The sequence below is a fragment of the Trichoderma evansii genome, assembly GCF_050947405.1.
Source record: "Trichoderma evansii strain SZMC 28006 chromosome Unknown GGI43scaffold_1, whole genome shotgun sequence".
Taxonomy (NCBI): domain Eukaryota; kingdom Fungi; phylum Ascomycota; class Sordariomycetes; order Hypocreales; family Hypocreaceae; genus Trichoderma; species Trichoderma evansii.
Genome location: NW_028145205.1, coordinates 1,343,966 through 1,357,213, shown reverse-complemented (window position 1 = coordinate 1,357,213; position 13,248 = coordinate 1,343,966). Strand labels below are relative to the sequence as shown.

The following is a 13,248-nucleotide window of genomic DNA, read 5'->3' as shown; positions in this document are numbered from 1 at the left end:
AACGAAGTAGTTCATCAATATCATGAGTCTATACCATGCTTTAAAGATATACATCATTCGTACAGAGTATTCTTATATAAGATGTGGCCACCATTAGCTTCTCGATGAATAACTCTTTTCTTTATCTTTCATTGGGATATCGTGGTCTTATTTTACTTACACACTAATATTGCACTTTCGTTGCGTGGGCGCATGTCTCCTATAGCAAATGGATGATTACTAGTATGTGTGGTTCACTGTATACATTGTTTCATTGTACAGCCAAGAGCTGGGTGAAGTGACCCAACTGGAAGAATGTAACTCAAACAAAAGGTAAGGGGCCCAGTTAATCGAGGGTAAAGGGGAAGGGATTGTGAAATCCTGAGTATAAATGAACCGCCGTCAGTCGCACTTGTCACAGTGGCCATCGGATTGACTTTAAAAGCGATAATCTTCAGCTATCCTATTCGGAGCTTGCAACAGGGCCCCATGCTTGTCATGGCTGCGGACCAATTCGAATAATTTTTAGTGCGTTAATGAGATTTTCATCCCCAGGTATAGTTACAGGCCCCTTACTGCTAGATGTGACAACGAGACTCTCAGTACTAGGTGTAGTAGAGAGACTTACAATGGTAGGGGTGACAAATTTTTCGTAGAGCGATTGATATGTAGATTATCACAACATTGAGATTACTCTCTTGGGAAAAGTTCACCTCTTGGTCTGAACAACATTCTCGATATACGAAGATGCTGCTTGCCATCCAGCTCTTCAAGCAAGTCAAACAATAGGTAGAGAATAGATATTTCACGTAGGCGAAAATATTTCGCCTTAGTTTCGCGACAACGCTTTCGTTGACATTCTAAATACAATTTCGGATGAGGGAATTGGAAAGAATAGTAGAAAGGTATTTGTTATGCGCCATCTCTCCTTTTTTTCGTGTCTCTTAGAACCCATATAAGACTAGTTATTGCCCCAGCCCTTAACATACGACCATAGGTAGCAGAGAATTCGGGGTCCCGTCAAGCACTTCTCTTGAGTGTGATGTCTTTCTTTTTTTGTATCCCATAGCTCTCAATCTGGAGTTAAATGATTCTGTTTTTGGTAGTAAATGAACCCTCCACCAACAATTAAAAGGGAGTCAACGCCGCCATTAAGGTCTTCAGTCTAAGATATCCTTGCAACAGATACATACCGGCTGTCCGATTATATCAACTTAACTTGTTAGCTTGCGTTACCAAAGCCCTTAAGCTCTCAATAAGCTTTGTATTTAAAAAGCCATCAGCTATCTCGTAATTCATATATCGAATACTATGGAATAGAAGCTGCCAATCACCTCTGCTGAACATAGAAGCGGACAATCCGGCCGTCAAAGCTATGCCAGCTGTCCCACCGACCATTGCTATACCCACGCTCATCATCAGAAGTCCACGTAAAAGATCCAGAATACTTTGGATCATCCCGGAAGCTGTAATAAGCAGTACAGTAAATCCCTGGGCCTGGAGCCCCACCCATATGAATGTAGGATACTCCCCCTTGCTCAAGAGAGTCTGCTACCTTGCCTGACTCAAACCATCCATGTTTTACATCCCATCCTCCGTCATTATAAAGACGGCTTGGACCTAGGTTGTGAATTTCAATCCACAGTTCGAAGTAGCCAGCAGCCATGGAGGTAACAACTTTAGACTCTTTTTGGGATTTTTGCCTTAGGGCATTTAACTTAACCCGCAGTTCTGTTGCAGACTCGTGATCTCCATCTTGAACTGCCTTGTTGTAAGCAGCAGAAACTTCTTTAAGCTCAGCATTAATCTGCTTTAGAGACTCAGGCGCATTTTGCGGAGCTATAGAGTATTGTTAAAATTTCTGTAAATGATTGCATAACGCCGGAAATATATATGCGTGCTTGAATCTTGTTACGTACTATCTTTTGGCGGTACGGGTATGTTGTCGCCACCGAAACCAATGAAGCCACCTGTTTTGGCTTCCTCTGGAGCATTCTCGAACAAGTGTTTCAGTTTAGCCTTGAGCTCTGTTGCCAGCTCAGTGTTGCCATCTTTGATTGCTGCCTCGGCAGCATCAGCGGTTCGGTTTATTTCATCAAGGTGCGCCCGGATATGTTCTGGCACTTCTTGCCTCTCTAGATGTTGTTAAGACATGACTATCATGATAGGGATTAGGCATCTTGATAAGTACCGTTCTGCTGAGTAACCGGCATTCCCGTAATGTTCCTTTTCTCTTTTTTATTCTGAAGATGTTTGGCAAAATAAGCTCGACTTGGGTTGTATGAGAAATGTTGTTGGATCTATAAGATGGAAGGGGATCTTAATATCTTTAATTTCTTTATATCTTCAATTTCTATCATATAAAAAATAACTGTTTACGAATGGCGTTTACCCAACCGAAAAATGCTTAAATGTCAGTGAAGCTTCCGTTTTCTATTTAGTGCACATGTTGTGGCTGGCTGAAGCGACAAAATTACGGGCTTGAGATCTCAAATTGTGTAAGCGTGGCTGGCTCAACTGCGCTGAAAATAAGACAGATGGGCGACGTGGCACCAGAAACTGAGCCGTATCCCGGAGGAATAAGTCTTGCGGGGGAATGGCGCAGCACGATTCCCTTTTCTCCGTGGCTCTGTGAGAAATAGAAAACTAGAGTAGCATTTCAGGATAGGATCAATCCCCAATTTTGAGGGGCAATTCGATTCTTAATTACCATTCATCAATTAATGGATAGAGCATTGGTGGGGGCTATTTTGACAAGCCTCATGATCCATTAATAGCTATGATTGGTGACTAAGCCGAGTAGCCCAGCTTTCCTAGAGTAAACGAGAAATGCTTCAGCTGTGCCAGCGGTTTCTTTCCAAGGGAAATGCCGCTGCAGCTGCTAGATCAAATAATTTCCTAACCTTGTTTTCATGTCGTGGCCCAAATAGCGATTAGACCAGCTGGATTCAATTTCTGTTGTCGCGTTTGGTGTCAGTTGAACAAGTTTCCTAGCAGCAAACAAGCTATAAGTTAATTGAAGCCATCACTAGTCACATACGACCATAGGTAGTGGAGAATTCGGGGTCCCGTCTGCTCCCCCATAGACAAGCCACTAACCGGCAGATTAGTAGTTGAGTGGGTGACCATCAGCGAACACCGGCTGTTGTATGTTTTTGCTTTTTTGCTCGGTGATAATCGTGCTTGCTGAAGCTTCAACCAAGTCTTCCAGTTTTGAACTGAGTCAGTTTCTTATGGTACCTATACAATTGAACCGGAAATGCCTTGAGGCACATTCGTATGTTGAGTTTTGTTGTCAGACTACTTTATAGCATGAATACTTTCCATAAAATGCCTTCTTATAAGCAATAGTATTTTCACGCTTTGCCGCTAAAAAGAGGGTATGAACTCTTTTATAATAAGCCCAGATATGCATTATTAGCCTCAGAGAGCTCCGTGAATTGTAACTTCATAATAGTATTGTTCTTTATTTGTGTCTCTGATCAGATAGTAGCCTATTTATAAACTTGCTTCTTATATGACGTAGTTTGTATATGGCGTCTACGCCACTGCTTGATCTCCAAATCCTTGATTGTCATATATCATGACTTTGATGATTCATACATATTGCAATGGTCTACTAAAATCGACAAGGAAAGTCTTCTCGTATCCATCTCTGTTTCTACGAGCTCAGCGCCGAACAGTTTGATGAGGGCGAAGTTCTAGATAAGTAGTGGATTTACGCTTTTCAATACAAATTACTGTATAATATTGCGTTAAAGTATTGATGTGAATCTTGCACTTGTGTCTATTATAGCTATTCATTATTCTTATATAGCTTGGGCGTGCTCTGCTTCGCGAATCCCGTGTAGACAGCTTTGCTTGACACCACTAAAGGCAGCAACAAATATATATGCATTCGATGAGATTTTTGTGTAAGAAATAAAGAATATACACACCCTAAAAAAAAAAAGACTTTCCAGTAGTCATCCTTAACAATTATGCTTGCCAGCCAAGGAGTAAAAACAGCCAAAAAAAGATGCCCCCACACAGACTTGAACTATGGGCCTTTGCATTACAAGTGCAACGCTCTACCACTGAGCTATAGGGGCGATCTGATTGGCTGCGAAATATTTTGCTTTATAACCTTTACTCATTCTAACGTCATAAAACCGGGTCATTCATCATTGCCTGGTGCCAGCGCTTCATGATATCGCGAACCCCTTTGCTCCGTTGCTGTTGTGTTTAGCTATTCGACATCACTTCGGCAGGCATCTTGTATCTTGCGGAGCTACAATATCTCTCTGGGTAGCTACCCTTTTTTTTTTTGGCAGTATTGATAATAGCTGCTGTGCTCTCGACGCTATGGAGAGGCGTTTCTGAGATAGGCGTATCCCAATGTGTCTTGCTCGTAGCGTCCCAGCTATAATTTAGGTAACCAGTTTCTTTCACATACGTATGTACGAATGTAATGGAACTACGAAAAAAGTTTAGGAAAAATGAGAAAAGAAAATGAAGATAAACTCGCCGGATGAGGGATCCGGCTCCCTACAGTACCCTCCATAATTCAGCAGTGGAAGCAGTGGAAGCAGAAAAGGTTATTTAAATATAGAACCCTCATAAGTGCCGCAGTTATAAAATTAAGTGTAGTATGGATAATGATATAGCATCGCGAAGAGCTTCCAGCAACTCCAGTGGGGATTGGTATTTATAGATCAGCCTTTGTGTTGGAAGTAGAAGATGGAAACTAATTTCCCGATGAAATTATCTTCCGTCGGGGGTGAAAAGTGCGAAGGAAGGACGAGGCTTTGGACTTTTGAAGCTTGTAGGCTACCACGTTTTAGATAGCGGCAAATATCAATCTTAATGGTGATGACCATGACAGGAACGTTTAAGGCCAGCGCAATGTCCAGATATTTCTTGCTCATATCAACCAATCCATTATTGGCCGTGACTATCAGAAGACAGAAGTCGGGGCTGCTAGAGAGTAAGCCAAACACAGTGGTCCGCAGATACTTTTCGTGCCCGGTAATGTCACTGAACGCGATGACCTGCTTCCCAATGTCTCCCCATGATAGCTTTCCTATATATAGTTTTAGCAGGCTGTCGATGGTGCGTGCTTAATTGGCTGATCACCAGCATTACTCACGACCTGGGGTGTCCGATGTGACGACTTAGCCAAGACTGTCAAATCCCATTATCTCCATACCCACAGAGCTTGTTTGTCCCGTCTCTATTTCGTGCTTATTACGGAAGAGGTTCACTCGCGCTCTTTCTCTTCCATCGTCTAGATCATTCTTGACTAGCACACCGAGCAGCGAACTCTTTCTAGCATCGAATTTTTGTGTTTACATAGCATATTAGTACTTCCGTTGTATATTAGAAGACAGAAGTTAGGACTGCTGGAGAGTAGGCCGAAGCTAGTGGTTCGTAAATACTTTTCGTGTGCGTCCAGGCAAAGATACAGATAAACAATATTTGGCAAGGGAGATATTTTTTTCCCGCTGCCCGATCGTTGATTTCGGAACTGCTCTCTATGGCACCGTGAGGCTTTTATTCTCACCAGAAGTCTGGGAAGAGTGGTCTGTGAAATTGGAGAGATCCAGGGGTTTCGGCCTCCTGGCTCTGGCTACTGCATCAGGATAATATTAGTTCCGCATCGATAGTCATATCCAGTCTTTCATGCTCTGCCCTGGCATATGCTCGAGCTACACGAATGCGGTTTTGCTCTTCTATGCTCCAAGACTTTGACTGATGCTTTCGTCGTGTCTCCAACCTCTTTTCTCGTTTTTTCATTGCTTCAATCTCTGGGTCTGGGCGGTAAGGAATCGGATGGGTCGCAATTCGTTGTAAAATATCCAATAACTTATTGTGCTCACTTCCGATTGATTGTTGTTGATGTTGGTCAAATCCTCGAGCTGCTAAAAGGAGTAAAGCTCTCAAGGTGAAATGTGCGTCATTCTCTGCACAATGAAGGCTATTGTAAGGACATCCTAGCCTTATGAGAAGATCGCCAAGAGAGCCTGCCCAAATCTCCCATACTTCGTTAGCAACCTTGGAAGTGTTTAAAATCCCCGAAAGGCGTTCGGGGAATGGGAAATCGAGAGCACGCAACACTGAAAGATCGCTGCAGAACCCATGGCCCACAAATAGAATGTTGCGATCGTTGGGAATGAGAGACTCGATACTACTTGAGATATCTAGTTGAGAAATGGTTACTGATTCGCCAAAAAGGAATTTATTTAAAACTTTTGAGAGAAATGCGGGAGATCCTGTAGCGAAATTGTAGGTCGAAATGAGCTTAGTAGGTAAAATTTAGAGAAGGTCTTTAGTGTCAAGAATTGCAAGGCCAACTTAGCAGTTCTCCTTGCGAGAAAATCCGCTCATGGTAGTATTGATATTTTCAAAATCAATCGAGACAATGACGACGTTAGATAGATTGGATGGGTCCAAAGAGCAGCTACTAAGGTTGGGAGCTTCGAGAAGCATACGAAGCCCATACCTAGCAGGCCTGTTGAAATCCGTTATCCCTGCCATCTCATCGACAAAGAATTCCAATAACAGCTACTCAGATTGTGCGAAGCTTGTACTGAGATCCCCCGATATCTGGTAGATATATTAATGGGCAGGCGAGGGTATGTTGGGAGTTTGCCTTTCATGGACGCCCTAGTAAGGTTCGTTCGGGGTGGATACACGACGAAATAGGTGATGTCACAGGACTACAACTTGACAACGCTCCTGTCTCGAAACGCAGTCTACCTTTATATTTCAATTGGCCGAGTGGCTAATGGTTCCTGTTGGCGACGGCTCCTATCAATCAATGTCAGCGCCTCCAACAGCAGTGAGAGTCAATGGCAGGATGGCTAGGATGAGTCACATGGGTTCGCCCACGGGGATTCGAATCCCTTATCCGATGGTTTGTTTCCTTCTTTCTCTCTTTTTTCTTTTTCCCCTTGTCTCATTCTTCCTTTTTTGTCGCATAGCAAAAGTCAGAATACTAGATACCTGTTACTACATCTTTACGTTCTTTATCCTCATGGTAATCTTCGATATTATATATCTATGCCTTCTATCTATCGTCATCTTCCTACTATAGGTATATCGATTACGTTGCCAGAGGTCGATGAATGCTAGAGACTGACCCTTTTTGGCGCTATTGTAGCGAATTCTTGCCGCGCTCTTCGCCAAAGGCCGATCAAACATCGCACAGCTCGGGCTATATACGCAACCCGGCCCCCGATAAGTTCGCAATGGCTTGGGCGTCCTCAACCAGCAGAATCTGCTATACCGCCACACAGATACAATCATCAAGCGCACCGCCTACGAAACCAATCCCGGGGCATGCTACAACCTCGTTCGATCGCAAGATCTTGGAGATGATCGAGAGCCAATACGAGACTGCGGAGCGCGACCTAGTTTAACCCCTGCTGCTGCTGGGCTATGCGAGAATCGCCGAACTACTCAGTGCATGGAATGTCCAGAAGGTAGTAAAAATTTAACTTATATAGCTTCGTCCCAAGCAAGACTAGGCAAGTGGTGGTCCGCGAGCATTATCCGTTCGTTATTAGGAGGCTATCAAATGATAGATTGGCATATATTGAAATCATACTTGAATATGAACATAACAACAAAGAAATGAAAAAGTCAAGAAAGAAAATTGCTTGGGGCCAGGAGCGGGAGTGGTTGGTTTTATGTACGATGTGAGTCCGATTAGTCTTGTGCATGCCGATTGGCTATTTCATCATTCCCTCGCGCACTATACTGGATGTGTGCTACGCTCCCCCACTCTTCCGCCCCTCCCCTCTGCTCATACCAAGCACTTTTACAGTGGTGCGATAATTTCATACCAAAGAACAGTAGCCAGCTAACTTGCTGCAGTTAGCATGTAGAGAGGCCCATAGCCAATTTTTCGAGGAAAATGCGGTACTAGCACGTAATATGTATTGGGATTAGTGTGTTCCAAGCTGGACGGGACACACTAATCCCTTTCCTCAATCTCAGCTTCCTTCTAAACCAGGAGCTTCACAATAACCTCGAATTCACGATCAGTAGCCTATATTAACAGCGTGAAGTATTGGTTTATATCCCTAGCCTCAATATCAGCTCCCTTGTTAATCAGGAGCTTGACGGTAGCCTCACACCAGGGAGGCAAACTTGGTTCTATTTTTTGTTATTTTTTACCATCTCGCGTTGCAAATACCAGGCAAGTCGCCATTATTATTATCATTATTATTTGTTTTTTTTTTTCTTCCTCCATGGAGCAGAGTTAGTTTTATATCTCAGTTGTTATTAATGACCTTTATGCATGCTTAGGCGTGAAGACGGGGATTGATGTGGAGTAGAAGCGGTAGCTCGGGATAACTGTTTACGTAGCAACGCCTTTTGTCTGTTTTCACCTTTTTGAAACTAGCGGAGGAGGAGCAAGAGGGATCTCCGGGTCGGGGTAAAACTACAAACGAATTGAATGTATAAACGGTAAGTTGTCACATGTACCTTAGTTTTCTCCTCAAAAGGGAAGTGGAAAAGAGAGGGGGGCCGAGGCATCTTTAACAATGGGCTGAGTATGTGTGCATGTACCTATATGTGTAGCTCGATGGGGGAAGGCTTTTACAACTAGCAGCCTAGTTGCCTATCTAGTAAGTACCTTAGATTTCTCTAGAAGAGGGAATTGACCACTAATAGGGTATCAATAACATTCATGTTCTGATATGTGTGGGTGGTATCTTGGTGGTGCTACTTACAACTAAACTATTGGGATGGTATCTAGGTACTTAGAGAATGCGGGGGATCTTGATCCTCCTGTGACAGCGGGTTCCCGCAAGTACAACTATACAGAGCTGTCGGGTTCATTTCATTGCCCATTCTAAATAGAATTTTGAGGCAAAAATATGTACGAGACAAATCCTCTTTTTCTGATTAAAATAAATGATATATGAGTTGATCAGCAGAGCCTTATTTCCTAATCATTAAGTTGTCAGTACAACATGCCAGTCACATCCGATTTTGACTCAGATCAACTCCCCGCACCGGCAATAGGCGCTCCACATCCGAAATAGACAGCAGCTGAAAAAAAGGTACATGGAGCAACACACAGACATCCTTTTTGTTGTTAAAGGAAATAGTACTTCCTTCCTTCCTACTAATATTTAATAGCCGTCCGCTGCCGCCAATTTCCTTTGTTCCCCGCTCACCGGCAATGACGCGTTTTCGGCCCAAACTCTGACTGTGTTTTTTAAAATCGAGCTTTAAATTCTCTGTTGTTCTCAAATCACTTTTTGGAGCGCCCGCACTACGACAATCTCACCCTTTGAGATTGGTAAACTAAGATCCGATCTCGATAAGGCTCTTATGCAGTGGGGACCTTAGCTCTTTTTGCCTGTGTTACTCAATGCGTGTGTGAGAGATTGAGAGCTTCTTGTTGAAAATACAAAAGGTCTTGAATTTCTCTCAATCGATGCGTCGTGTTACCACGAAAGATCTATAAAATCCGTACCTATTAATTTTTTTCCTTTATTGGTGCAACGCGAGTGTCCAAAGACACGTATAGCAAACTCCAACGGCGCATTGTTTGCTATCTTACATGTACGACTCTCGGGCTTTATTACGGATCGCTTCCCCGTTTAGAAGAAAATTTGGAAAAAAGCAAAGGCTAACACAATGGCAGATAAAACCATCTCCGGCTCTTCTGTTTCTGCATTGAAAATAACCGTAATTATTCACCACAACAATCGACCATGGCAGAACCACTTATCAAGGCACCTGTGCCAGTCACGCTCCCTTCACCACCACCGACTGACTTCATGACCGCCGATCAATGGGACACTCTTTGGGCCATCTTGGATGGCGTATTGCCGTCCTACGCACCAGCATCTGCCGTCACAGACAAAGACAAGCAGATTGCCATCCCTGACGACGAATTCAATGGCCTTATAGACAAGGTTCGCGGCTCACTGGACAATGCTCCAAGCAGAGAGGAAATTACAGAGCTTCTTGCCTTCCGGCCATCTGAGTATCCTCCGTTCCGCGAGGATTGTATACGAAACTTGGGCATATCGCCGGCGAGGGCCAAGCTTGCGGGAGTCCTTGGAACACTAGGGTGAGTGTTAATTTCTCTTCATTCTATACGGAGACTATGTAGAGAGAAAAAGAGCAAAATGAGAAGGGGGGGGGGTTATATATGTGACCTAAGCCCAGAGAAATGGAAACTAACTCTTCTTGTGAAATAAAAGGACACACGCCGGAAGCCTGCTATTAACAGGCTACTGGAGTCCCATCACCCAACAGCCAGCAAGCACCCGCGAGGCCATCATCAAGTCATGGACTACCTCTCGTTTCGCGACCTTCCGGGGGCTCGCAAAGTCCATGGTCGCCCTGGCCGGAAAGGCCAACAACACCACCAACCCTCACTTCCAGAAACTCTCGGGATACCCCAACGTTCCCAAAGATTGGAAGCCCGCGGAGGGGTACGACTTCGTGTTCCTTCAGGTGCCTCCTGCTGCTGCCGGTAAGGAGGACGACGTACATGAAATCACCACCGACGTAGTCATTGTCGGCTCTGGTCCTGGGGGTGGCGTTTGCGCAAAGAATCTCGCCGAGGAAGGACACGAAGTCCTCGTCGTTGACAAGGGATACCACTTCCACCCTACTTACCTTCCCATGCCACAGGACGCCGGGCTCGAGTATCTATTCGACCATAGCGGCGCCTATGTGAGTGAGGACACGACCATCTCCATGACCTCGGCCAGCTGCTGGGGTGGTGGCGGCACGGTCAACTGGAGCGTGTGCTTTAAGCTCCAGGACTACGTACGCAAAGAATGGGCTGATGAGGGCCTCCCACTATTCACGTCGCCCGAATTTGACGAGTGCATGGACCGCGTTTGGAATTTCATTGGCGCCGGGTCTGAGGCCATCCGCCACAACTTCTCCAATAACACGCTGCTAGATGGATGTAAGAAGCTGGGCTGGCACGCAGGCGTCGCTGATCAGAACACCGCCAACAAGGAGCATTACTGTGGCCATTGCAATTTGGGCTGCGGACTGGGAGAGAAAAGAGGACCGGCACAGGCCTGGCTGCCTGCTGCCGCCGAAGCTGGTGCCGATTTCATGGAAGGCTTCACTGTTGAAAAAGTGCTCTTTGATGAGGATGGAGTAACGGCAATAGGTATCGAGGGATCGTGGCTAAGTAGAGACAAAGAAGGTGACCTTCACAAAGACGTCGGAGAGCGTAGGCAGAGGAAGGTTGTCATCAAGGCAAAGAAAGTCATCTTGTCCGCTGGGACCTTCTGGAGCCCTATCATCCTAATGAAGAGCGGTGTTCAGGTAAGTCTGTGCCCACTTGGCCGTTCAATATGGTTGATTCTTTCTTACTCGTTATTTCTTCTCCAACTGCCCTCTCGGTTCCAACGCAAGGCCCTCCAAAAAAAAAAAAAAAAAAAAAGGTAACATCTTCGCTGACATAAATAAACCCCCTGTTCTTTTAGAATCCGCAGCTTGGGCGTAATCTTCACCTCCATCCAGTCAACAGCTTGATGATGGTGAATCGAGAAGAGATTCGACCATGGGAAGGTGGCATCATCACAAGCTGGAGCGGTGAATTTGAAAACCTCGATGGCAAGGGGCACGGAGTCAAGTTGGAGCCATTATGCATGATGGTGAGTACTATCAGATAGTGTCCCAGCAGAAATCACTACGATACTACTTGTTCTAAGATTGCATTTCGCTGACTGCAAGGGTATCGGCCATGTCGTCTAGCCATACATGGCGTTTGCATTATCAAGTTGGAACAGCGGCCTTGATACCAAGCTCATTGCCACGAGATTTCGGCACGTAAACAGCTTCATCTCACTAGCCCGTGATCGAGACTCTGGCCGAGTATTTGTCGACCCCGAGACGGGCGGGCCTCGAATTGAGTACTCACCATCGGATTTCGACCGCGAGAATACTTTAGAGGGAATCATTGGCCTTGCCAAGATTGCCTACGTCGGTGGTGCGACAGAGATTCGAGCGACCATTTACGGCCTGCCGCCGTTTATACCCAATCCCTCCGAGCAAGCAAAGCACGTCCAAGACAAAGATCCCGAGTTCACAGATGCTGCTTTTGGTAAATGGTTACAGCACTTGCGCACTCTGGGCAATAAACCGCCCCTGTCTGCCTTCGGGTCAGCGCACCAGATGGGAACGTGCCGAATGAGCGCCAGCAAAGAGTCTGGCGTGGTTGATGAGAGGGGAAGCGTCTGGGGGAAGAAGAATCTGTATGTTGCAGACTCTAGCGTTTTCCCAAGCGCGAGCGGCGTCAACCCCATGGTCACGGTCATGTCCATTGCAGACTGGATTTCACGGGGTGTCTCTAAAGAGCTGTAGGGGAAAGATAAAGAGCTCACGCCTTGGCTTGTGACATTCATTGGGTGAATTTAGGGAATCTCTGTGTCCTTTCAAGTAGTAAGAACAAGAGTGATTGGATGGAAACATCTTCTTGTTTCACATTTTGACCTATAGGGATCGAGGCTCAAGCGCTCTCGGCAGGCCGGGGACGCATAGGGAAAGGATTCGGAGTGCCGGATATGATAGCCTGCCTTGCTAAACGAAGAATGGAAAGCCACTCGTGCATTTGACCTAGATCCAGAGGTGGATATTGTCTCGTTGCCTTTGCTGAGACTAGATCGACTTGCTAAGGGCCGACTTGTTGAAACCAGACCGACGACCCTGCTGCTTCAACCCAATACGCCAGGCACGCCCAAGACGGGCCGGCCCTGTAGCACTTAGGCGTAAATGAGTCAAGAACAAGGCCTTATTGCTACCATTGCAGGGTATTGGCCTGGCACTTGGGCACCATTCGGCGTATCAAACCAATCTGTAGGGACGTAGCAAGGTGGTAGACCTATTACAGACGCCAGTCCACATGACTCCCCGGTCACGAGAGCATCGAGCGTCTATCTTCCTTCTTTCTTTACCCTAGGCATATGTAACGTAAAGATTTGCTCTTTCATCCAAGCCATCACTTGGGCCTCGTGATTGCTGGGCGGTATGGCGGCCAAGAGAAAGATAGCAGCCATGTCAGAGTGGGATGATGGGAATCTGCTCCGACTAACGGCGACGACGTCATAGATGCCAAGAGTAGAAAAAATATGAACATGGGGTATCAAAAATTTTAGACGCCGGTTAGAAGGGGCTTAACTGTCACCCTGGCTCGTTAGGTGTCGACGCAAGGGAGATATGGCGAGGTCCAGAAGCTTTTCCTTGTCCCTTTCTCTATACCGAGGCGCGCTTGTTACAGATCAAAGGATCAGATGT

General features: G+C 45.5%; 2 protein-coding genes and 1 non-coding gene across 3 annotated transcripts; 1 reads left to right on the top strand and 2 right to left on the bottom strand.

Annotated features, from left to right (window-relative positions):
• Nucleotides 1–866: 866 nt before the first annotated feature.
• GGI43DRAFT_390281 (uncharacterized protein) lies at nucleotides 867–2,691 on the bottom strand. Its single transcript, XM_083204303.1, has 3 exons — nucleotides 2,171–2,691; nucleotides 1,899–2,114; nucleotides 867–1,818 (listed from the first exon to the last, which is right to left on the bottom strand). Exons 1-3 carry the CDS (start codon nucleotides 2,190–2,192, stop codon nucleotides 1,310–1,312), a joined length of 747 nt encoding a protein of 248 aa, XP_083066086.1. The 5' UTR covers nucleotides 2,193–2,691; the 3' UTR covers nucleotides 867–1,309.
• A 1,307-nt stretch (nucleotides 2,692–3,998) lies between these two features.
• GGI43DRAFT_t6 lies at nucleotides 3,999–4,070 on the bottom strand. Its single transcript has one exon. It is a non-coding gene; the product is annotated as a tRNA-Thr (tRNA).
• A 5,141-nt stretch (nucleotides 4,071–9,211) lies between these two features.
• On the top strand, nucleotides 9,212–12,744 carry GGI43DRAFT_13104 (uncharacterized protein). Its single transcript, XM_083199166.1, has 5 exons — nucleotides 9,212–9,540; nucleotides 9,623–10,054; nucleotides 10,188–11,277; nucleotides 11,439–11,609; nucleotides 11,710–12,744. Exons 2-5 carry the CDS (start codon nucleotides 9,693–9,695, stop codon nucleotides 12,316–12,318), a joined length of 2,232 nt encoding a protein of 743 aa, XP_083066085.1. The 5' UTR covers nucleotides 9,212–9,540; nucleotides 9,623–9,692; the 3' UTR covers nucleotides 12,319–12,744.
• The last annotated feature ends 504 nt before the right edge of the window (nucleotides 12,745–13,248 follow it).